This window comes from Dipteris shenzhenensis, chromosome 27 (assembly GCF_047967505.1).
Source record: "Dipteris shenzhenensis isolate YYH24624 ecotype China chromosome 27, Dip_SZ_1.0, whole genome shotgun sequence".
NCBI classification, from domain to species: Eukaryota; Viridiplantae; Streptophyta; class Polypodiopsida; order Gleicheniales; family Dipteridaceae; genus Dipteris; species Dipteris shenzhenensis.
Window position 1 is genome coordinate 47,248,727 of NC_141622.1, and position 25,950 is coordinate 47,274,676.

At 44.0% G+C, this 25,950-nt stretch overlaps 1 protein-coding gene across 1 annotated transcript in view; it reads right to left on the minus strand.

Moving 5' to 3' along the window:
• Positions 1–25,950, minus strand: part of LOC147884400 (MLO-like protein 11) — a 287,986-nt gene that overhangs the window by 224,188 nt on the left and 37,848 nt on the right. Inside the window, exons 3-4 of the mRNA XM_087398438.1 lie at positions 15,712–15,881; positions 15,427–15,543 (exon numbers count right to left, since the gene is read on the minus strand). Coding sequence (XP_087254564.1) covers positions 15,427–15,543; positions 15,712–15,881 — 287 coding nt within the window. The remainder of the gene's footprint in view (positions 1–15,426; positions 15,544–15,711; positions 15,882–25,950) is intronic.

A 25,950-nucleotide genomic window follows, 5' to 3' on the forward strand; every position in this document is an offset into this window, starting at 1 on the left:
TCGGATATGCAAGTCCAAAGATACGGGGTGCTACTTTTAGGGCCTGAATGCCTAAAATAGGGAGCGCGTCAACGCGCTGCCTATTTCATGCATTTAGGCCTCAAAAGTAGGACCCCATTGGGTTGCCAATGGGGTCCTACTTTTGAGGCCTAAATGCATGAAATAGGCAGCGCATTGACACGCTCCCTATTTTAGGCATTTAGGCCCTAAAAGTAGGACCCCGTATCTTCAACCCAATGGGGTCCTACTTTTGAGGCCTAAATGCATGAAATAGGCAGCGCGTTGACGCGCTCCCTATTTTAGGCATTCAGGCCCTAAAAGTAGCACCCCGTATCTTTGGACTTACAAATCCAAATGGGGTCATGTCATATATCAAATCAAACGGCAAGAGCCAATTTAGATGATTTTCATGTCCATTTTCTCCATATATCAAAATTGTATGCATCAATATATACATATATGCATCAACATATACATATATGCATCAACATATACATAAATACATATATATATATATATATATATATATATATATATGTATATGTATGTATGTATGTATGTACATGCATATATATACATACATACATACATACAAACATCAAAAGTAAGACCCCATTGGTTTCCCATGTCATGCATTTTGTTGTCTCATGAGCATAAGAACAAGCACTTGTGTTCTTTACCTTTCTTTGCAATGGGGGTCTTGATTTTGGGGGGGTATGCCAAAAATTGATCAACAACATTATTTGATGTATATAGTTTTAGTTGATGGAGAAAATGGACATGAAAACCATCTAAAGTGGATCTTGCCGTTCGATTTGATTTATGACATGACCCCATTTGGATATGCAAGTCCAAAGATACGGGGTACTACTTTTAGGGCCTGAATGGCTAAAATAGGCAGCGCGTTAACGCGCTGTCTATTTCATGCATTTAGGCCTTAAAACTAGGACCCCATTGTGTTGCCAATGGGGTCCTACTTTTGAGGCCTAAATGCATGAAATAGGTAGCGCGTTAACGTGCTACCTATTTTAGGCATTCAGGCCCTAAAAGTAGGACCCCATATCTTTGGACTTACAAATCCAAATAGGATCATGTCATATATCAAATCGAACGACAAGAACCAATTTAGATGGTTTTCATGTCCATTTTCTCCATATATCAAAATTGTATGCATCAATATATACATCAATATATACATATATGCATCAACATATACATATACATATATATATATATATACATACATACATACATACATACATACATACATACACACACACACACATACATACATACATACATACAAACATCAAAAGTAAGACCCCATTGGTTGCCTATGTCATGCATTTTGTTGTCTCATGAGCATAAGAACAAGCACTTGTGTTCCTTACCTTTCTTTGCAATGGGGGTCTTGATTTTGGTGGGGTATGCCAAAAATTGATCAACAACATTATTTGATGCATATAGTTTTAGTAGTTTTAGTACACATACATACATACATATGTGTGTGTGTACATACATACATGGATGCATGCATGCATGCATACATACATACATACATACATACATACATATTGATGCATATAGTTTTACTAGATGGGGAAAATAGGCCCTACTCCGATTTTTGTGGAGAGACACAACTAGACAAATAGAGCAAGTCCAAGGGGTCGCTGGGGACACCTACCGGCAAATGGAGATGCCCGGTATGCAATTTTAGCACCAATTTTGGGATGTAAGCTGCATAGTCATGTCCAAAAAAAGTTGTCAATTCTTGCATTAAATGTAGGGTGGTGAATATATGGTATTCCGTCATGGGGCCGGAGAAGACGGAGGCAAAAAATTGAACCTCCAAAAAGACTTCTTTTACCAGTCTATGGGGACCGCGGCTCTTACTAGTGTTGAGAGTGGACAAGACAGCTACCGTTGGTGTGATATGGGAATCTCCCAATCTGCAATTTTAGCACCAATTTTGGGATGTAAACTACATAGTCAGGTCCAAAAAAGTTGTGTCAATTATTGCATTAAATGTAGGGTGATGAATATATCCTATTTCATCAGGGGGCCTATAGAAGACGGAGGGAAAAAATTGAACCTCCAAAAAGACTTCTTTTACCAGTCTATGGGGCCTAGCTCTTACTAGCATTGAGAGTGGACAAGATAGCTACCGCTGGTGTGATATGGGAATCTCCAAGTCTCAAGTTTTGGGGTACATGAAATTAGATCATGCTAATGGTAACTCTAAGAGGTTCCAAAGGCAGGCAACATTCTTCATCATAGCTAACTCAAATGCAAGGCAGTGAAAATGCCAGGAGAGTTGCTAGGTAGCATTGATTTTGGGAAGGGATATGATGATACTTTGTTGTGTTATGTAGGATATTAATTTCCATTAAATTTGGGACATGTTAGATATAACTTCATAAAATCCTAAGTCATGAAATTAATACATTACAAGTTCAAGCATAAATAATAGTTGTGAAGTTAATGCATTAAATATTCAAGCCTAAAGAAGAATTAATCAAGACCTAATGCACCGTACCAGAGACTTTGGCCTTACCCTCATTCCATAGACTTGCCAACGTAAGGCCAAAATTTTCATTCTTAAGAATATGTGGAAAGACCTTACATTTGGCCCACTTTTGGCGAAAAAATTTCATTCTAAAGAATAGGTGGAGTGAAATTGTGTTTGATAAATACAAATCAATGCTCAAGTTTGGACATTATTAAATAAAGGTATCCTTTTGAAGATATTGGAACACATGAGAGAAATAATATTGAAGATACGTGAATTTTTAGACATACTATTAAAGACAAATGAACATATAATGGATGAAATGCTATTGATGATACATGAATTTTCAATAGAACTGTTATTCAAAAGATTTGATGGATTGAATGTAGCTTTAATACATTATCCCTTTTACAAGGGTGTTTGAGTTTAAGGCTTGAAACATAAGAATGAATTTGTGTTGAAGCCTAGTGGTTTGTTAAGGATATGTGAAACTTGAAGTAAAAGTACTTACAATGGAAGGGATTATATCAAGATCCTATTAAGGACATGTGAACATATAGTAGAATAATTCTACATAAAATCAGTGGATCAAACTTAATGGCTCAAAAGCAAAAAGGGATGATGGTGCAACCTAGGGGCTACTCTACGGCACTATGGCAGCAATCTTTGTAGTTACTATCAAAGGTAGTGTAACTTTTTTGTCAAGGAAAGAGACGTGAACCACTCCACATGACCTAGATCTGTATGACCTAGGTTGCACCGACTTGTTTCTTTCATGGATAAAAAGTGACCCTTAGGTGATGCTATAGCACTCCCTTTTTTGGTCCATTATTATAGCACAATTGGGGCCTTTTGACCTAATACTAGCTACCCATCAAATATTTGTTGTAGATGTTAGGGGTAATTACCAAACTACTAGTGGTAGTTTTATCACCACCATTAGTAATTTTATTTGAGTGTTCCTTAATGGTAGTTCTCCTACTACTACATACAATATTACCAATAGTAGTCCTAATCCCAATGATAGTACACATAATATTATTGTACCGTCCAACTTTAATCATCATTATATCTATGAATGCATATATATAGGTCTATCTATATCTATACCTATTTATTCGTCATCCAATACGTTTGCATTTATTTTTGGTGCTTTGCTTACTTTGAAACTAAAGATAATGTGATTTCATCATTGTTTGCATTGTTGTCAAACATGAGGAGCTGGAATGCATAAGAGTTGGGAGGCACATTATAATTTCTGTGCAGATTTGAGCCATTGAATAGCCTATTGATTCTGATTGTTTTCTTTCTTATTAAATCCTTAATTTGGTTATTTCACACCGAACATCGCCATATCAATTCTTTTTTTTTTTGTTCTAGTAATGTCCTATCGCAGCATAGTCTAGGGTTGATCAAACAAGATAAATGGGTGCTCACATTTAATATATTTTTGAGAGTTAGAGGATAGTGGCTGTAGACTACAAAATCATCACTTTGAATAAATTTGGCAAGATTCTTCTGATAGAAGGAATAATTTCTATTGCACTAAAGATGAAAGAAAATTATCAAAAGGCTGATACAAGGCTCAAAATCACACTGGTGCTACTAGGCTTAATAGTCGTAGGCTAGTAGTAGTACTAGTGTATTTACTAAGTAGTGTGCATGCCTCTCCTCATTAAAATTCATAGTCTTCAAAAATATATAATACATAAGTCAAAATATTCTAATTAGTTTTATCATCCTAATGTTGAAACTGACTTAAATTCATAGTCTTCAAAAAGGTATAATACATAAGTCAAAATATTCCAATTAGTTTTATTGTCCTCATGTCGAAACTGACTTTCTCTTCCTTCGTCTCCTATGAGCTTCAAACCTTTAATCCATTAATCTCTCAAATAGTAAGAATGGTCTTGTATTAAGAGACGATGATATCTAAAGTGATCTACAAATACTAAGAATGGTCTTATATTAAGAGGTGATGATATCTCAAGTGTTATACAAACCGTAAGAATGGTTTTGTATTAAAAGGTGATGATATCTCAAGTGTTCTACAAATAGTAAGAATGGTTCAAGTGTTCTACAAAAGTATTAGGTACCTCTTAGTGGCTGAAGGGAAGGAGTGATGATATCTCAAGTGTTCTACAAATAGTAAGAATGGTCTTGTATTAAGAGGTGATGATATCTCAAGTGTTCTACAAATAGTAATAATGGTTTTGTATTAGGAGGTGATGATATCTCAAGTGTTCTATAAAACTATTAGATACCTCTTAGTGGTTGAAGGGAAGGGGTTGGAAGTATGGGCAAAATCTCTAGGAACTACAGGATGGTTGCAAGAACAATTTTGAATGTCATAAATGACACTTGGGTTTTTCAACATATGGGTGAACTATTTTTAAACATTTTCTTTCATGGTTGATAACACTTTTAATAAGAAGAACCATTTTGAATGTCATAAGTGTTGATGCAATCCCATGCTATGAAGTCTACAAAAAGTTTTTTTTCCCCACATATGGGTGAAGTGATGTTTATGTTACTAAGTTCAACATATCAAGCAACGCATTTGTTTTGATTATTGAAGGAGTTTGATAATAAGACCCATTTCAAATGCAAAAGAATTGTTGTATCAGTAATGGAATCCGCTTTGGAGTGGAAATTCGATTTCTTTCAAACCACATACTATTGTTGCATAATGTGAGTATGGCTCCAATTGGAAGTTAAGGTAGACTATAATTCGCAATATTGGTATAGTTACACATAGTAACATAAGTTTTATTTTCGACAATTTTCCCAAATAGTGGTTTCCACAAAGCTATGTTGAATACCTCGATAAGGAAATTGTGGAAAAGCTCGCTCGCTTTTTTGGGCCCGCTCGCTTTTCCTCGCTCGCTCTATCGACTGCCTCGTGGATCGGTATGCATTGCTGCGGGGGTTTCCACCTCAGACCATTTCCCTGTTGTTCTGGCTATCTCAAAGCCTCACTTGAGAGGCCGATCTGCCAGCATCAGGATTCCAGATGCCTTTTACACAGAGGAGGACCTTACAGAGGCAGCCCTACGGATATGGTTTGCTCATGTCCAGGGAGGGCAGCCACATCCTTCACATTTAGCTGCTGCCCTCTCTGGTATTAGCGACTTTTACTGCTCAGTTGCTTCTACCAGGAGACGTGAGATTGGTGTTCGCCAGCAGTTAGCAGCTTTGCAGAGGGAAGAGCAGAAACGGCCTTCAGATGCTTGGATTCAGGAGCGCCTTGCTGCAGCGAGGGCTCATCTGCAGTTATTGCTTGATCAGAGAGCAGAGTATGCCTTTCATGCACGGGAGTCCTTCTGGATTCAGATGGGTGGTAGAGTCAATAAACACTTTTTCTCTACTCTTGGCCCTAGACATAGTAGAGAGAGTGTATCTCAGCTTATTGACTCACATGGGGTTTTACAGACAGAGCCAGATGACATCTTACGCATAGCTTCAGATTTCTATGCCACCCTCCTTACTGCTGATCCTGAGACACACGATATAGAGGATGCTAGACAGGCTATTTGGCAGAGTATCCCAGTGTTGGTGAATCCGGATATGCATGTTCTACTTGATGCACCTTTCACCAACACAGAGTTCAGGACTGCACTTTCAGCCCTTCACAAGGGCAAGTGCCCAGGTTTAGATGGCCTCACCCCATCTTTTTTCATTGCATTTTGGGATATGATTGGAGACTATATTACTTCAGCCATGCAGGCCATTTGGGACTCTGGCGAGATGCCTGAATCGCTTACAGAGGGCCTCATCCACCTTATCCCAAAAGGAGGTAGCAGAAATTTATTGTCCCAGTGGAGGCCTATCACACTTCTGGGGACTTGTTACAAGATTCTGGCCAAGGCTATCAGCCTCCGATTGCAGCCACTTCTCCCTGATCTTATTCATGACACTCAGACGGGATTTGTGCATGGCAGAAGTATTTTTGATAACATTTTTTCTTTCTGCGAAGCTTCAGAGTGGGCCATGCAGAGTGGCCAGAATCTTGCCATTCTACTGTTGGATTTTGAAAAAGCTTATGACAGAGTAGATTGGAGTTTTTTGGAGGGCACCCTTCTACGCTTTGGATTCACTGATGTTTGGATCAGAGGTGTTTCCTCTTTGTACAGATCAGCCCATAGCCAGGTACTTATTGGTGGGGTAAGGGGTGAGAGATTTCAGATTTCGAGATCAGTCCGTCAGGGATGCCCCCTTGCTCCTTTCCTTTTTTTATTCATGGCCGAAGCTATGAGCATCTATGTTAGATCTCAAGCTGACATCTTTGGGCTGAGACTTCCTATTAGAAGAGAAGAGGAGCTGCTTGACAGTGAGTTGGCTGATGACACAGCGATTTATTTGGATGCCTCTCCACAGACATTGACTTCTTTCAGGACAGCATTGGATTTATTTTGCTTGGCGGCAGGGGCACAGATAAATTGGCATAAATCCAATGGCTTTTGGATCAGTGATGAGGACACTCCAGTTTGGGGGCTTGACATAGGGTTCACTTGGGTTCAGAGGGGTGTGCCTATCAGGTATTTGGGCTGCCAGGTCGGCTTGGGTATTTCTACCACGCAGCAGTTTGCTCCCGTGTTGGAGAGCATCAGAAGGAAGCTTCTTTTTTGGAGCTCAGCCAAGCTGGATCTTGCCTCTAGAGTTGTGGTGGTCAACCAGGTCCTCTTGGCCACGGCCGGGTTTATTTGTTCATGTTGGTGCCGTTCTAGGGACTGCATCATTCAGCTCAGAAGACCGATCAGGAACTTTCTCTGGAGTGGGCTTGATGGCACAGCAGATGCCTTAGCCAGAGTGGCTTGGGAGACCCTCATCCTCCCTACACAGGATGGGGGTCTCAATATTATTGATCCAGATTTACAGTGCAGAGCCTTACTTTGCAAGATAGTGGTGCGAGGACTTATGCCAGGATAGGAACCGTGGAAGGACTTTCTTATCAGCAGCATACAGAGGTGCACACCTTCCTCAGGAGGAGACTGGATGAGCAGTGTTAGATGGATCTTCACCTCAGCACACCTCAGATCACCTTCATCCCCTCTCATGGTTGCCATTCTGAAAGCTTGGGCTAGTTTCAGAAGCTCTCTTCGGAGGATTCCTCCTTCCTCCCGGGAAGAGATTGATAGGCAGCCCATCATGTGAAACGACAGTATTTTAGATGATCGTGGCAGACCACTGGGTGCCTCACTCTACATGCAGTGGGCCAGGTGGGAGAGGGGACCTGCTTCTTCTTTGGGATCTTGGAAAGCTTTCCGTAGGCTTCCAGAGGAAACCAAGTCAAGGTTGACAGGACATCTCAGAGGGAGTGCAGGGACGGTCTTGCAGATTGAGACAGCCCTTCCAGAGGCTTGGATAGACACAGATGATATGCCTCTCACTTCCTCCACTTGGGCAGGTACTTTCTCGAGAGGCGGGGTTCCACTTTAGGTCTTAGCCTTCCGAGATGCACAGGAGGATGCTTTGGTTTTCAGTGTCCAGGATGGTGGAAGATTGCTCAGATCTACAGATGATATATTGCTTGAGTCTGCTTTTCAGCCTATTAGGGTCGTAGGCCTTCTGATGCAGGGATCAGATTCAGAGTGGTTCTTAGACCCTGACCCCCAGTTACTCTCCACCGGGTCTTGGAGACTTTGGCTCTATGGAGGAGTTCCCATCAGGTATTTACAGTGGGACCCCGGAGAGTGGGAGTGGATTGACGCGGGGCATCGAGAGAAGACCATCCCCTTCTTTCGTTACACGGTCAGTAATGCCAGGAGATTTCAGCTCAGTAGTAGAGGCTGGAGACCCTCCAGAGTTCCTCATTGGGAGACTTTTGGTATTACTGCGGATCAGTAGAGGTACTTCTGGAGGAGGCTCTGGAAATCCCACAGGAATAGAAAGATCACTATCTTCTTTTGGCTTTCTATTCATGGAGGGATTGCAGTGAACCTTTGGAGGTGCAGATTCGGAGCCGATCCTACTTGCCCTCGCTGCCTTTCTGCTTCGGAGTCTATTTAGCATTGCTTATGGGATTGCAGACAGGCGAGATTGATTTGGATGGGGATAGCCAGGATCTTCAGTCACTTTGCCCATTCCCCACTCTTTATGACTTGGGGCTCGGTGACTTGGCTTTCTCTTACAGGACCTCAGGTTTTCTATGAGGGACTTGACTCCTCTCGGGCCATTTCGGTTCGACGTCATCGGGTTGAGTTCTGCTCGTTGGATGTGGTTCCACACCGTCCTTTTACAGCTGTACATGCCTCTGTGGATACTTCTTGGGAGATTATAGCGAGCATAGCAGCCTGGCATATCTGGAGAGCCAGATGCACAGAGGCTATGGAGGGTACTCAGGTTCATCCCTCGCACATATTGGCTAGTATCTGGACAGACATCGTACACACTCTGATGGCCGTATGGACGGGTATGCAGGGGGACTCCCGTGCAGCCTCAGCTAGGAGGGCTTCTTTCTTCAGGGAATGGAAGGATTCTCCTTTCTTCTTTGAATCTACTACAGGGTTGAGATGGCACTTTCAGCCTCAGCCTTGGTTTCTTTCCACCTCACTCTGTGAGGGGTTTTTTATTATCCTCATGATTTCATGATGTATTCCGCTTTGAGCTTGCTCTCGCGGGTTTTTGTTCTTACTTAATAGAAGTCTTTTTGATGGAAAAATAAAAAAAATGGCTCAGAACAATCCCAAAGAGGTGTTCAGAGTCCTCACATAGGAGGATAAGTTGGATGGCATCAACTACTCCTTGTGGAGTTTTATGGTTTACAATATCTTGGTTGGCAAACATCTTTGGGATTGGATTAAAGGTTATTTGCATGATGGGTTGCATCCCCCCCAATATGGCTTTGTTCCACGTCGCCATATCACAGATAACATTGCCAATGCTTACATTGGGATTGAATATGCCAAATACACACAGCAAGATGTTCTACTCTTGCAAGTAGATATTACAGAAGCCTTTGACACAGTTCAATGGGATTTCATCTCACAAACTATGCAAGCTTTGGGGCTTGGACCAAAAATGCAACAGGTTATTTACTGGCTTTACAGAGATAGCAATGTGGCTTGCATTCTTTCTGGGGATATCTCTGATGAGTGGACTCTTCGTTGTTCGGTCCTCCAGGGATGCCCTCTCAGTGCTTTACTATATGCCATTGCTACTCATCCTATGCTGCAATATATTGATCATCTTGTGGCTACAAGATCACTTCATCGCTTGGAATTGGATGCTAATCGCAGCATGGTTGCTCAAGCTTATGCTAATGATTCTTTCTTTACCCCGAAGAATACGCCCCATGATCTTGGTGCCTTGATGCAGGCCCTCTCTGTTTATGGTTTAGCAGTTGGTCTTCATGTTAATTTTCAGAAGTCTAAGCTGCTCCCTTTGCATTCCAAAGACTGGCATAGTCTATTATGGCCCAAGGATATCATTCCACCCACTCAGTTTATTCGTCATCTTGGTTACCCTTTGGGGTGGGAACTCACTTGCCGACAACAAATTGATTGGGTTTTGGCTGAGCTTCGGAAAAAGCTTGAGTATTGGAAACTGGCAACCTAGCCTTTGCACGTCCGTCTTCGAATAGTGCAGTCCATCCTTGTGGCATATATTCAATTTTACTTGCCATTGATCATGTTCACTAAGGCAGATCTTACATCTTTCATGTCTATCTTTATGGAAATCTTCTAGCGATCCAAACATGGCAGAAAAAGTCTCAGGCTGCTTTCGATGCATCACATTTGTTCTCCCAAGATGCATGGTGGATTGAACATCACGAATATTCATGTGCATATTCTTGCCCACAGTGGGAAAATGTTGCTGCAATTTCTGCAAGGTGATCAGCCTTGGGCTCTTATGATTAGGACTCTGGTCACTCATATCAGTATTTCTGCATTTGGTCATTGGCAACTCGATCACTGGGATTTCTTTTTTGGCTGCACTGATGGCACTTTGCCTGGATGCCCTTTTATCTCCCGCTTGCTTCTTGACTGGAAGCATGTTCTTTCTCATCTGGAATGGAATGGATGGCAATCTTTGCTTGGGAATTCTTTGAGAGCTGAAAGCGTTCACTGGTCGAAAGTCTTTCAGCCTCCCTTGGCTTTACAGGAACCTCGACGTTCCTACTTTGTCTCGTTTGAAGGCATCACCGTGGTTGCTGATGTTATAGATGATGCTGGTATTGTGCTCCCCTTTTCTCTAGCAACCACTACATATGGATTGGGCTCTCATTATCGTCCTTTGTGGCGACAAATTACTTCTATGCTTTTGCCTTTTGTTCCAATTCCTCCTTTGGAACTCCAGGACCGGCTGGAAGATTGGACTTTGACTTCTCCAAGGTCCTCTTCTCGTCCTTTGAGGCTATCTCAGATTATTGTACCTGCATTGTATAAAATCCTTTTGCCTCAACCTTGGGTTTTAGAGAGAGGTGATTCTGTTTGGCAAATGCATCGCCCAGCCAAGTGGTGGAGGAAAAGATTACAGCAACTTTGGGCCTATAAAGTACCGCTTCAGCAACAGGTTTTCTTTTGGCGAGTTCTTTTGGGAGTGTTTCCATCTGGACAGCTATTAGCTCATCGACACATTGCTCCTATACTTTGCCATAAATGTTCTGCTTCTTCGGAGACTATGCCTCACTTGTTTTGGCATTGTCCGTGCTCTCGTGAGTTTTTTGATCTGCTTCGACAGCGCCTGCGAGTGAGATTCCCATCTGTTGCGTTTGGGAAGTTCTTCTGGCTATTTGGGTTTCATCCATCCAGACTGGAGTTTCATCTTTTCTTCGTTTGGGTTCGCTACTGGGCACTATGAACTTTATGGACATATAGGAATTGTAAAGTTTTTGGTGATCCTACTTTCTCTCTGTTTGGCTTTTTTAGGCGTTCTCTACAGCAATCTTTCTTTGATTGCTTGCAGACCCGCTGCATAGATCATGAGGTCTTTTTGGCATATACTGAAATTTTCAGTTGATGTAATTGTAGCAGCTTATTTTGAGGTTGCTACTCATATAATATAATCAATCAAAGATTTCACAAAAAAAGTGTGTGTGTGTGTGTGTGTGTGTGAGAGAGAGAGAGAGAGAGAGAGAGAGAGAGAGAGAGAGATTTGTTTGCAGTCCCTCCTACTTTACCGTTATAGGTTGATGCCCGGAATGTTTTTCTTCGAAATGTTCAACCAATCCTTTCCCAGAGGGAAGCGCACGAGTTGGATCCAGCTTTTACTGATCAAGAATTGAAAGTGGCATTGTCTAAGCTGGGGTGCTCTAAATCCCCGGGTAGGCCTCACAGTTGAGTTTTTTGTTGATGCCTGTGGGGTATAGCTTCTTTTTTTTAAATCAAATGAAAGACTTCTATTAAGAATGAAAGACCCTCCTTGAGATCCCTTAGGGGAGAAAAAACATGCACTACCATAAATTCACACTAGATGGGTCAAAGTGAACTCCTAATCATAGCGATGGAGCAACCACGGTTGAGGTTGGAAGTGCCATCTCAACCCAATAGGTGATTCAGAGAAAAAAGGGGAGCCCCTCTATTCCTTAAGAGCACCACCCTCCTAGAGAAGGCTGCACGCATAGACCCCTGCTTCCTCACCATATGGCCATCAAGGTATGTACTGTGTCTATCTGTATGGTGCCCAATGTGTGAGCAGGATGAACCTAGGAGCTGTTCAAACTCTGTGCATCTAGATACATGCCGTGCTGATATGCTCGCTAGAATCTCCCAATATGTATCAGCTGATCCATGTGCAAGTCTGTAAGGAAGTGTCATGACATCAAACAAGGAACATGCCTAAACTACCTATCCTCAAGCCCATAAAGCCCAAGAGAGGTCATGTCTCACATATAGAATCTGAGGCCGGGAAAGGGATAGCCAAGCTACTGATCCCCAAGTAATATAGAGAGTAGAGTGTGTAAAGGTACTCAGTAGCCTGCTGTCCGTAGTCCCAAAGATAATCCTGGATGGTCTCCACAGCAGAAAGGCAGGGAGCACAATTGGAATCTGCACCGAATCTCGACCTCCACTGGTTCATTGCAATCCCTCCAATTATACACAGCCAAAAGAAAAGATTATCTTTCTGCTCCAGAGGGATTTCCAAAGTTTCTTCCAAAAAGTATAAGCTGATTTCTAAAGTGTTGGTCTCGCACATATCGCATTTCTTATATATGGGCTTGCATCCTGCTCAGTATGGATTTTTGCAGTGCAGGTAGATCATGGATAATATTGCAAATGCTTACGTTGGCATTGAATATGCCTAATACACCCATCAAGATGTTTTGATTATGTAGGTGGATATTGAAAAAGCATTTGACACTATTAGATGGGGTTTTATTGTTGCAAATGTTATGCGGTAGTTGGGGCTTTGGTCCTAGTTATTGGCTTTATGAACATGGTGCAGCTTGTTGCCTCTTTTCTAATGCCCTCTCTTCTTTGTGGACCTTGGGCCACTCTATTCGACAAGCCCATCCTCTCCGTGCCCTGCTTTTGGCAGTCTCACATCTCATCCATTGTTGATGCATATGGATGCCTTCGTTTCCTAGAGGTAAACCTTTTGTAAGCCAGGTTTTTTGCAAATGGCTCTTTTTTCTTCCTATGGGACTCAGAAGCAGACGTTAGGCATCTTATGCAGGCGCTTGATTTTGTTTGGTCTTGCAGCTGGGCTGAAAGCGGAGTTCGTTAAATCCATCTTCTTCCTCTGCTTGAGTGTGATTGGCATCGCCTTTTGTGGCCAGACTGGCCTGACGTGTCTGTAGACATAAGTATGGTGCCCTTGACTGCGACATGGTATCGCGGACTGCTGCACCTATTTTTTACTTCCCCGACCTTCACTTGCAGCAGCCTGACTGCTGATGCCTCATGTGCAGACTTTTGTTGTCTGCAGAGTTTATAAGACCTTCTTCCATGCAGCCTATGCTGCTATCCATGGGCCTGGTATCTGCCCCATCTGTGGGCCCCTCAGTCTCAGGCACCTGCTGCATCTCTTGCTCATCAGCATCAGCTCGAGCCATCCATTCTGCTGCTACCAGGTACAGAGTTCTGTTTGGTCCCGTACTGTCTGCCCTGCAGCCATAATTCTTGTGTACTGATCTGCTATCCTTTGCAGGTCCTACAGCAGTGCCTAAGCTTGTTGTTCATGCTGTGCACATGGCAGCCTGCATGCTGCCCATGTGACAGACCTGCATATCTTCTCAGATTTTCCCCGTGGCAATCTCTCTCTGCCCACGTGGCTTCTCTCAGACCCTTTACATGCTGCTGGTACACCTCCCCTATATCCTCCTCGTTTGTTTTTTTTTTCTCAAGAAAATTACTTCATTAAGTATGAATGAAAACCGTGAGAGCAAGCTCAAATGCGGGAGTACATCATGCAATGCATGAGGAAAAAAACAGCTCAAAATGAGCTAATGAAGAACCAAGGCGGAGGCTGAAAATGCCATCTCAACCCTGAGGGAGACTCAGAGAAGAAAGGAGATCCTCTCCAAACTCTAAAAAAAGTAACTCTCCTGGCAGTGGCTGCTCTAGAGAAGCTCACAAGTGGGAAGATGACCCTAATAATCCCAACAGTACCTCTAATGTGCACCGCCTAGTAATTTTGACTTGTAAACTGAGGTGGACTAGAGAAGATCGCATTGGATGTCAGCAATCTTCTCCTCCTCCATGTACGCCCATCTGATACATACTCCAAGTTGGTGGCTCCACCAAGTGGCCTTAAGATACATCACCACGGATGCCAACAACCTTGTCCTTCATCACCTATACCTATCCTAGTGACCACATAATTGCTTGGTTAAGGAGAGAAGTTGCCTAGTCACTCCAGTGTACAAGTAGGCCAACCCATCCTTGAAGCCCTCACTTGAGGTCATACATGTCACATGCCATGCCTTGTACACGGTCTCTTCTAGTCACCTATACAAGAGATCTTCAGCTCATCCCTTGTAAATGGCCTCTTTTGGTCAGGGTCTTCAGGTCATCATTTGTAAACGGTCTCTTATGAGGTCTTCAGGCCATCCTTGTACAAGGTGAATGAAACGTCTAGAGCGCTGATTTGCTTGCTTTTTTAGGCTTTTGTTGGTATCACGATTGTAACGAGTAGAGTACCAAACTTGCAAGGCCATCTCACCATGCAAGCCGCTAAGAAAAGAGAACATATGGTGGCTATTGAAGTTCTATAAATCATGTAGTACAAGGAATGGACAGTTTTCTCTAACAATGTGGCCATTGTTGGTATCACGATTGTAACGAGTAGAGTACCATACTTGCAAGGCCATCTCACCATGCAAGCCGCTAAGAAAGGAGAACATATGGTGGCTATTGAAGTTCTATAAATCGTGTAGTACAAGGAATGGACAGTTTTCTCTAACAATGTGGCCATTTACATTTGGTTCCCAACCAAGTTGTCACAAAGGATGTCCTTTTTACATAAATCATCCAATAAAACATGTTGATTTTCTCATTCCAGAAAGGATCCATGGCCCATTTCTTGCGACATGACACATTGGAGTACTAGGATTAGAGGTTCCCAGTCCTATGCATACATGAGGTGCACAATTCATTTGTATTACTCATTATACAGCATTTCAGTTCTCCATTTGGTAAATATCCAAATTTCTTTCCAAATTAGACAGCATCGATCACTTGCAGATAACCCTGAAGGGTCATCATATACCAAGATATCTAATTAAATTTGCAATCAGGCATTTCTACATCACTCTCATTAAATTTAGATCTATACTAAGTTTTATGTCTCTAACATCCATTTCTATTTTTCTAATAACTACATCTTTATTTCCTAAGTCCAAAAGGGATCCCATCATAGGTGTTTTAGTATTTGTATCCTCCATCTTGCTCTCTGCCTAGAGACATACAAGCAATCAAGCATGGTTGTACGGAAATGATGTAATGAAGCTCAGCCAGGTTGGAATCTCCAATTACCTTGGATAATGCAAGAAACATTGTCAAGCAACTGTAGCAAACATGCGTGATTGCCATGACAAAGATAAAATGGTGCAGCTGCTGCATTCCCTCCAAGGAAACAAATGGTTCATACCCCTGCACCATCAAGACCCTCATTACAAAGTGGAGCAATCTCAAGAAGGGAATATTTTCATATTTAGCAGCAGGCAAGATACAAGGGTATAATATAGAATCTTGCCATTGTAGAAAACAATTTCGAATTCATTCTGGCAATAATCAAATCAAGCCAGCTGGACACGTTACCTCTTGGCAAAAATTACTTTCTGTAGAACTTTGCATATGTCCTTTGTTTAATTCTGTATAGTCACAAGGTGTGAACTTGGTGTCATATAAGGAAGATTTGATACAGCTGTGGGCTATGACAGTTGAAGCTGCAGCTAGAAGCAATGAAATGAATCCCAAAAGCATCAATTCTGCAATATGGGTGAAATTATCAGTAAAATATATCTAAAGATCTTATAGGATGAAACAAGAGCTTTAAAAAAATAAGCACAAAAAACATGACCTGACTTTGCTGCTATCCATCTCAAAAAAGGAAAAGTAGTACTTCAAGAGATGCAAGAATCAAAATGTTGCCAATTCTCATCCTCCCTACACAGGAAGGGGGTCTCAATATTATTGATCCAGATTTATAGTGCAGAGCTTTACTTTGCAAGATGGTGGTGCGGGGACTTATGCCAGGGCAGGAACCGTGGAAGGACTTTCTTATCAGCAGCATATAGAGGTGCACACCTTCTTTAGGAGGAGATTGGATGAGCAGTGTTAGGTGGATCTTCACCACAGCACACCTCAGATCACCTTCGTCCCCTCTTATGGTTGCCATTCTGAAAGCTTGGGCCAGTTTCAGAAGCACTCTTCGGAGGATTCCTCCTTCCTCTCGGGGAAGAGATTGATAGGCAACCCATCATGTGGAATGACAGTATTTTAGATGATCATGGCAGACCACTGGGTGCCTCACTCTACATGCAGTGGTCCAGGTGGGAGAGGGGACCTGCATCATCTATGGGGTCTTGGAAAGCTTTCCGCAGGCTTCCAGAGGAGACCAAATCAAGGTTGACAGGACATCTCAGAGGGAGTGCAGGGAGGATCTTGCAGATTGAGGCAGCCCTTCCAGAGGTTTGGGTAGACACAAATGATATGCCACTCACTTCCTCCACTTGGGCAGGTACTTTTACGAGAGGCGGTGTTCCGCTTCAGGTTTTGGCCTTTCGAGATGCACAGGAGGATGCTTTGGTTTTTAGTGTCTAGGATGGTGGCAGATTGCTCAGGTCCACAGAGGACATCTTGCTTGAGTCTGCTATTCAGCCTATCAGATCCCTCGCTACTCTCCACCGGGTCTTGGAGGCTCTGGCTCTATGGGGGAGTTCCCATCAGGTATTTGCAGTGGGACCCAGAAGAGTGGGAGTGGATTGACGCAGGGCAACGAGAGAAGAGCATCCCCTTCTTTTGTTACACGGTCAGTAATGCCAGGAGATATCAGCTCAGTAGTAGAGGTTGGAGACCTTCCAGAGTTCCTCATTGGGAGACATTCAATATCACTACGGATCTGCAGAGGTGCTTCTGGAGGAGACTCTGGAAATCCCACAGGAATAGAAAGATCACTATCTTCTTTTGGCTTTCTATCCATGGTGGGATTGCAGTGAACCTTTGGAGGTCCAGGTTCGGAGCTGACCCTGCTTGCCCTCGATGCCTCTCTGCTGCGGAGACTATTCAGCATTGCTTATGGGATTGCAGACAGGCGAGGATGATTTGGATGGGGGTAGCCAGGATTTTCAGTCACTTTGCCCACTCCCCATTTTTTATGACATGGGGCTCAGTGGCTTGGCTTTCTCTTACAGGACCTCATGTTTTCTATGAGAGATTTGGGACTCCTCTCGGGCCATTTCGGTTCGACGCCATCGGACTGAGTCCTGTTCGTTGGATGTGGTACCACACCTTCCTTTTAAAGCTGTACATGCCTCTGTGGATACTTCTTGGGAGATTCTAGTGAGCATAGCATCCTGGCATATCTAGAGAGCCAGATGCACAGAGGCTTTGGAGGGTACTCAGGTTCATCCCTCGCACACATTGGCCAGTATTTGGACAGACACCCTACATACTTTGATGGCCATATGGACGGGTATGCAGGGAGACTCCCGTGCAGCCTCAGCTAGGAGGGCTTCTTTCTTCAGGGAATGGAAGGATTCTCCTTTCTTCTCTGAGACTACTACAGGGTTGAGGTGGCACTTTCAGCCTCAGCCTTGGTTGTTTTCCACCTCACTCTGAGGGGGTTTTTGATTTATCCTCATGATTTCATGATGTATTCCGCTTTGAGCTTGCTCTCGCAGGTTTTTTCTCTTACTTAATAGAAGTCTCTTTCTTGGAAAAAAATATTGCCAATTGTCATTTTTTACAGCTGACCTCCTGGGCTACTGCTCCTCCCTGCCTCCTTCCTTGCTCTCCCCTCTCAGCCCCTCCCCCTCCTCATTCTTAACATGATACATGTTTGCCAATCTTTCCCATGCTGCCTTTGCATCCTTACACGAATTGATAGTCGTCATAATTGTTAGAATTATAGATATAATTCAGCAGTGACCAATGTAATATAATAAGCTAGTTAGGGGCACTTTTCCCTCTTTAAGAGGTTTTTCCCCCTAACCGCAGTTAGTTCACTAACTATGGTTAGTGACTACTAAGGTTTTGTCACTAGGACAAAACCTTATCTTTCTTTCATTGTGTTGTACTCTCACACTCTTCTATTGCAACTAAGTTTTCAGCTTCCAAGCTTCCAGCTCTCACTCCCTCTTGCTCTCTCTCACTCACTCTCTACTCACATTTGGTATCAGAGCAGGTTCAAGAGCTTCGGGCTCCCTGCTCCCTTCAAGTTCCAGCCCTTTGCCTCAAGCTTCAGCCTGCTTCAACTCGTCCGTACAGTCCGTACAACTGTACGGAATCCTGACGTACAGCCTCCGTACAGCTCCTGTAACGCCTCAGTACAGTTTCCGTACAGCGTCGTACAGATCGCCGTACCTGCGTCATTTCTCCCCGTACAGATTCGCCGTCACTTCCGTACCTACGCTGTCACTTCCGTACCTGCACGTATACCTGTCGTCGTACCTGCTCGCCGTACCAGTCGTACAATCCGTACAGTGCCGTACCAACTGTACGGCACTTCCGTACTGTTTTCAGTACAGTGATTCCGTACTCATTCTGCTTCCGTACAGCAGGTAGCTACTTGGTTTCGTACAAGAGAACTAGCAGGTGATCTTTGGTAGGAAAATTTTGCAGACAGCCATTGTTTGGCTCAATATTCTGGGAGTACATTTGGGGCATTTTGTATATTGCAGACATTGCAATCATTGTGTAGTCTCGGAGCTACATCTGGAGCAAAATTGCAGATTTTGTTTAAAATTTGGGGCTTTTACAGACAGATCTGCAAATCTAGTCTAAAATTTGGGGCTTTTGTTCAAAAATTACAGATTTGGGGCTTTTAGTAATTTTGCCCCTTTCTGGTTGCAATTTCAAGCCACAAATTGGGGCTTTTGTGTTGGGAGAGCATTTTTTGGAGTATTCAGTTCATACTGCCTTTCTTGGAGTGTTTGAAGCACTTTTGGCAAATTTTGGAGAGTTTTTGATGCTTGGACAGATTTCTGACAGTGCAAGTACAGAAATCTAAGTTGCATTTACAGCCCGTGCTTGGCTGTGTTTTTTGGGAGTTGTGCATTTCATTCCCAGTAAGGGAATTCAGATCTGTATCTGCTTCAATCTTTTTCTCAGAAATGGCCCATCAAAATCAGAATGAGTTCCAGTTTGGTGGTCTTTCACAAGAAGACAAGTTGGATGGTACCAACTACTCCCTCTGGAGTTTCATGGTACGTAATATTCTGATTTCTCGAAATTTATGGGATTATGTCAATGGGGATGAGATCCGACCAGCAGATATTGCACCTACTACTCCTCCTCAGCAAGAAGGTGGAAGAGGTCGTGCACAGGGTGCAGCTGCAGGACAAGTTGTTGGTGCAGCTACAGTCAATACTCCAGAGCAGAAGAGATGGGATTCACGGGATGCCTTAGCTTTGTCATGCATCTCTCTTTCAATGAAAAGATCTATCATTCCGCATATCCGGTCGTGTAAGACCTCCAGGGCAGCGTGGGATATCTTGGAAAGCATGTATGCAGCTCGGAATGATGCAAGGGTATCTTTCTTGAAAAGAGAGTTGAGCAATACACATATGAGCAATGGCTGCACATTTTGAGTGGAATGTTCATCAGTTGGACATAAAAACAGCCTTCTTAAATGGGGACTTGCTGGAAGAGGTGTATGTCAAACCACCTCCGGGCTTTGAAATTACAGCAAATGCACTTCAAGTATGCAAGCTCAACAAAGCTTTATATGGGCTGAAACAGGCCCCTCGTGCATGGTATGCCAAGATACATGCCTTTTTGACCAGCAAGGGGCTGCACAATAGTCCTACTGAGAGCACCCTCTACATCAAGATGGATGGGGGGGAAATATTAGTCATCCTTCTTTATGTCGATGACTTACTGCTCACAGGGTCCAATGAAGAAAAAATTGCAGATTTCAAAGCTGATTTGCAAACCAACTTTGACATGTCAGATTTGGGGCTGCTTCACTTTTATTTGGGGATCCAGTTCTCTCTTGAGAGACGTGGCACTATTATGTCTCAGTCCAAGTATGTTTTGAAACTCTTGGATAGATTTAACATGCAAGAGTGTAAGCCCATAGCCACTCCTATGGAGCCGGGGCTGAAACTCACAATGCATGATGCAGGAGAATCAGCTGATGCCACACTTTACAGTCAGGCTATTGGATGCCTCATATATCTCTGCAACACTAGACCTGATATTCAGTTTGCAGTATCTCAGTGAGCAGGTACATGCACAGCCCAAAAACTATGCATTGGCAGGCAGTTAAGCGCATCTTCCGTTATTTGCAGGGCACAAAGTCTTTTGGCTTACTATTTCCCAGGGGGGGTGACTTGCAGATGCATGCCTACAGTGATTCAGATTGGGCTGGTGATTATGACACTAGGCAGTCCACTAGTGGCAATTGTTTCTTTTTGGGTAAATCTTGCATTTCATGGCTGAGAAAGAAACAATCTACAGTGGCTACCTCATCATGTGAAGTTGAGTACAGGGCAGCTTTCACAGCAACAGTTGAATGTGTCTGGCTGCGACATCTATTTGCTGATCTTCATCTGTCTTTGGAGGGTCGCTCTCCAATTCTCACTGATAGTCAGAATGCCATTGCAGTGGCAAAGAATCCAGTGTTTCATGCTCGCACGAAACACATCGAGATTCACTATCACTACGTCAGAGAGAAGTTGCATGCAGGAGAGATCAGTATGATCTTTGTGTCCACACATGACAACGTTGCAGATATTTTCACCAAAGCACTACCACGTGAAAAGTTTGAGTCACTTTGGTTTCTGACCACGAGGGGGCTACAGGTACTTCTTTCCCATAGACTATTCCTGCCACAGTCAGGACAACCGAGAAAGTGCAGGCGCAGATGAGGGCTCCTGATTCCTCTTCACCCCAGCCACAGGCCTCCTCAACCCCCAGCTCTAGTTCTGCTGATAGAGGCCTGGAAGGTCCTTCTCCTCCATCTTCCACGAGTGCAGGTCTTCTTTGCACTCCTCGGCCAAACTTGCTTATCAGCAATTCTTTTTCAGCACTGGCAGATTCGGCGACTTTCATGGATGATGAGGAGTTTGTGCCCTCCACCTTAGGGATCCCGGTCATTGATAGGGCCTCCCTTTCAGCAGGTGTGGAGATCCTTTCACCTGTTGAGTTTCCTACCCTCAGCAAGAGTGTTTTGGCCAAGGGGAAGCTGGTCTCCTCTACTAGGTCGGGTAAGCCTTTCCATCCAGCATCCTCCTGTCGATGAGGATAGTCAGCTTGAACATACAGGGCCTAGGCGGAGTTCCACACTGTCGCCGTAGGCAGCTGATCCGGAATCAGCTTCATCCAGGCGTCACTAGAGGTGCTATTGATATCCTTTTTATCCAGGAACACAAGCTGGATGCCAGTGATTGCTCTAAGTCTGGCAAACTGCTTTCAGGACATACCTTCTGGTCGCCTGCTATGGGCACAAGGGGAGGTACCTTCACTTTGGTCCTTCTTTCTATTCTCTCCTTGGTTGCTGGTCATGGTATTATCTCCCCTTCTAGAGCTCAATGGATCATTATTTTGATTGGAGGGCGTAAGATTGGTCTTCTCAATCTTTATGCTCCCAACAACAGAGGGGAGCGGATCTCCTTTTGGAAGGAGTTACTCTCTTGGGTCCCCATTGCAGATTCTTGGATCATTGGTGGCGACTTCAACATGGTTGAGTTGCCTCCAGACAAAAAGGGAGGCAGACAGGGTGGAATTCATTCTTTGGAGAGGGCAGCCTGGGATGCCTTCCTCTTTCAATTTAGTGGCAGGGACACTTGGTTGGATGATGCCTTTCATATTATGCCACAGTCACTCCTATACTCTTGGTCGAACAGGAGAATACACATGCCCATTCATGCACGGATTGACAGATTTTATGTAGACGATTGGGCACTTGACAGAGGAGGATCTGTATACATTTCTACTGGGGTTTCCACCTAAGATCGTTTTCCAGTGGTGTTGCATATTCTTGAGCCTCATCAGTGTCAGGATTCCGGATGCTTTTTATGCAGAGGAGAGCCTCACGGAGGATATTTTACAGATTTGAGTTTCTCACATATAGGGTGGAGCTGTCCACCAATCTTAGGTAGCTGCAGCCTTATCCAGAATTAGTGACTATTATCATACAGTCGCTGATTCTAGGAGACGTGAGATTCTCAGATGTGAGATTGGTATACGCCAGCAGTTAGTGTTCCTTCAAAGGAAAGAGCAGAAGAGGCCCACAGGTGCTTGGATTCAGGAACGCCTTGCTGCAGCAAGGGCTCATTTGCAGACATTGTTGGATCAGGTTGCAGAATATGCCTTTCATGCACGGGAATCCTTTTGGATTCAGATGGGTGGCAGGGTCAACAAACACTTTTTCTCTACTCATGGGCCCAGACATAGTAGAGATAGTGTTTTGCAGCTTGTTGACTCAGACGGGGTGTTACACTTAGAGATCCTGATGTTGTCATGCGTGTAGCTTCAGATTTTTTTGCATCCCTTCTTACTGCAGATCCAGGCACACAGGCCATTGATGATACCAGAGAGGTTATTTGGCACTGTATCCCTGTATTGGTGAAGGATGAGATGTATGTTTCTCTGGATGCACCTTTCACCAATGCAGAATTTAAGACTGCATTACTTGCCCTTCACAAGGGCAAGTGCCCAAGTTCAGATGGACTTACCCCCTCCTTTTTTATTACTTTTTGGGAGCAGATTGCTGATCACATTACATCAGCGCTGCAGGGCGTATGGGACTCTAGTGAGATGCCGGACTCACTTACAGATGGTCTCATTCATCTCATCCCAAAGGGGGGTAATAGGAATCTTGTGTCTCAATGGAGACCCATCCGTCTATTGGGCACTTTTTACAAGATTCTGGCGAAAGCCATTAGTCTACGGCTCCAGGTTTTTCTTCCAGATTTGATTTATGACATGCAGATTTATGCATGGCAAAAGTATTTTTGATAATATTTTCTCATTTTGGGAGGCCTCAGAATGGGCCATGCAGAGCCGCCAGAGATTGGCCATTCTACTCTTGGACTTTGAGAAAGACTGGGATTTTTTAGAGGGTACTCTATCGCGCTTTGGTTTTTCAGATGCATGGATTAGAGGAGTATCCTCTCTAAATAGATCAGCCCATAGGCAGTTGCTCATTGGGGGGGTAAGAGGGGACAGGTTTCAGATTTCCAGATGCATCCGCCAGGGATGTCCTCTTCCCCCATTTGCTTTTCTGTTTGTGGCGGAAGCTATGAGTATCTACATTAGATCTCAAGCTGATATTGATGGGATGAGTTGGCAAATGACACGGCTGTTTTTTTGGATGCCTCCCCAGAACACTCAATTCCTTCCGGACAGCCTTGGATTTGTTTTGCACGGCTGCAGGTGCACACATCAATTGGCATAATTCCAGTGGTTTTTGGATTTGCGAGGATGACACCCCGGATTGGTGTAATGATATTGGCTTCACTTGGGTACAGAGGGGCGTCTCCGTCAGATATTTGGGCTGCGAGGTTGGGGTGGGCATCTCTCCTTCACAACAGTTTGCTCCGGTGTTGGAAAGCATCAGAAGAAAGCTCCTTTTCTGGAGCTCAGCCAAACTTGACTTGGCCTTCAGGGTGGTGGTGGTTAACCAGGTTCTTCTAGCCACAACATGGTTTGTATGCTCTTGTTGGTGCCACTCTAGGGATTGTATCACTCAGCTTAAGAGGCCTGTATGAAACTTTTTATGGAGTGGTCTAGATGGCACAACTGATGTTACAGCCAGGGTGGCTTTGGAGACCTTGATTCTTCCTACAAGAGAAGGGGGTTTGAATATCATCGACCCAGATCTACAGTGCAGAGCTTTACTCTGCAAGTTCGTTGTGAGAGGGCTTATGCCAGGGCAAGAGCCATGGAAGGATTTTTTTATCAGATGCATACAGTCTCGCACACCCACTTCAAGAGAGGATTGGACACACAATACTAGTTGGGTTTTCACCACAGCCCACCTCAGGTCTCCCTCTTCCCCTCTTATGGTTGCTATCCTGAAAGCATGGGCCAGCTTCAGGAGTACTTTTCGCAGGATTCCCCCATCCACTTGTGAAGAGATTGAAAGGTAGCCTATCATGTGGAATGACAGGATTTTGGATGAGCTTAGCAGACCACTTGGAGCTTCTCCTTACATGTAGTGGCCAAGATGGGAGAGGGGCCCTGCATCTACAATGGAAGCATGGAAAGCCTTCAGGAAGCTTCCTGCAGACCAACAAGCCCAGATGGTTCTTAATCTCAGAGGGAGTGCAAGGAGAGTCGAACAGATTGATGCAGCCTTGCCCTTGGATTGGGTGGACACATATGACATGCCTATTACTTGCTCCACCTGGATGGGGGCATTTTCTAGATTGGGAGTTCCTTTACAGGTGATTGCTTTCTTGACCCACATGAGGATACCTTAGTATTTGATGTTTCTTCAGGAGGCAGGCTGTCCAGATCCATAGACGATATCTTGTTGGAGGTACCATTTCAGCTAGTTAGGATAGTGGGCTTCATGAAGCATGGCTCTCTTTCACAGTGGTACTTGGATCCTGACCCACTTCTCTCGGCCTTGGCTCATGGAGGCTGTGGCTCCATGGAGGTCTCCCAATTAAATTTTTTTTTTTTCCAAGAAAAAGACTTCTATTAAGTAAGAGAGAAAACCCGCGAGAGCAAGCTGAAAGCGGAATACATCATGAAATCATTAGGATAAATAAGAACCCCAGTTACACGAGAGTGGAGCATTGATATCTAACACCCCCCCTCAATGTCCACCCACAAGTGAACTTTTTCGGCCCAATGCCAAGTCGATGAAGATGCCTCTCCAGCAAGTCTCTTCCAAGAGCCTTTGTGAAGATGTCCGTAGCATTCTCTGTAGTCGGACAGTACACCAAGTTGACCTCTCCATCCATGATGAGCTTGCATACAAAGTGATATTGAATCTCAATGTGTTTTGTGCGAGCGTGGAACACAGGGTTCTTTACAATCACCATGCAACTCTGATTGTCACATGATAACTGCGTAGGCTGCACTGCACCCATGTCCCCTAAAATCCTCACAACCAAGGCTGAGGCTAAAAGTGCCACCTCAACCCTGTAGTAGTCTCACAGAAGAAAGGAGAATCCTTCCATTCCCTGAAGAAAGAAGCCCTCCTAGCTGAGGCTGCATGGGAGTCTACCTGCATACCCGTCCATACGGCCATCAAAGTATGTACGGTGTCTATCTAGATACTAGCCAATGTGTGCGAGGGATGAACCTGAGTACCCTCAAAGCCTCTATGCATCTGGCTCTTCAGATATGCCAGGATGCTATGCTCGCTAGAATCTCCCAAGAAGTATCCACAGAGGCATGTACAACTGTAAAAGGAAGGTGTGGTACCGCATCCAACGAACAGGACTCAGTCTAATGACGTCGAACCGAAATGGCCCGAGAGGAGTCAGATCTCTCATAGAATACCTAAGGCCCTGTAAGAGAAAGCCAAGCCACTGAGCCCCATGTCATAAAAAATGGGGAGTGGGCAAAGTGACTGAAAATCCTGGCTACCCCCATCCAAATCATCCTCGCCTGTCTGCAATCCCATAGGCAATGCTGAATAGTCTCCGAAGCAGAGAGGCATCGAGGGCAAGTAGAGTCAGCTCCGAACCTACACCTCCAAAGGTTCACTCCAATCCCACCATGGATAGAAAGCCAAAAGAAGATAGTGATCTTTCTATTCCTGTGGGATTTCCAAAGTCTCCTCCAGAAGCACCTCTGCAGATCCGCAGTGATATCCAATGTCTCCCAATGAGAAACTCTGGAAGGTCTCCAACCTCTACTACTGAGCTGATATCT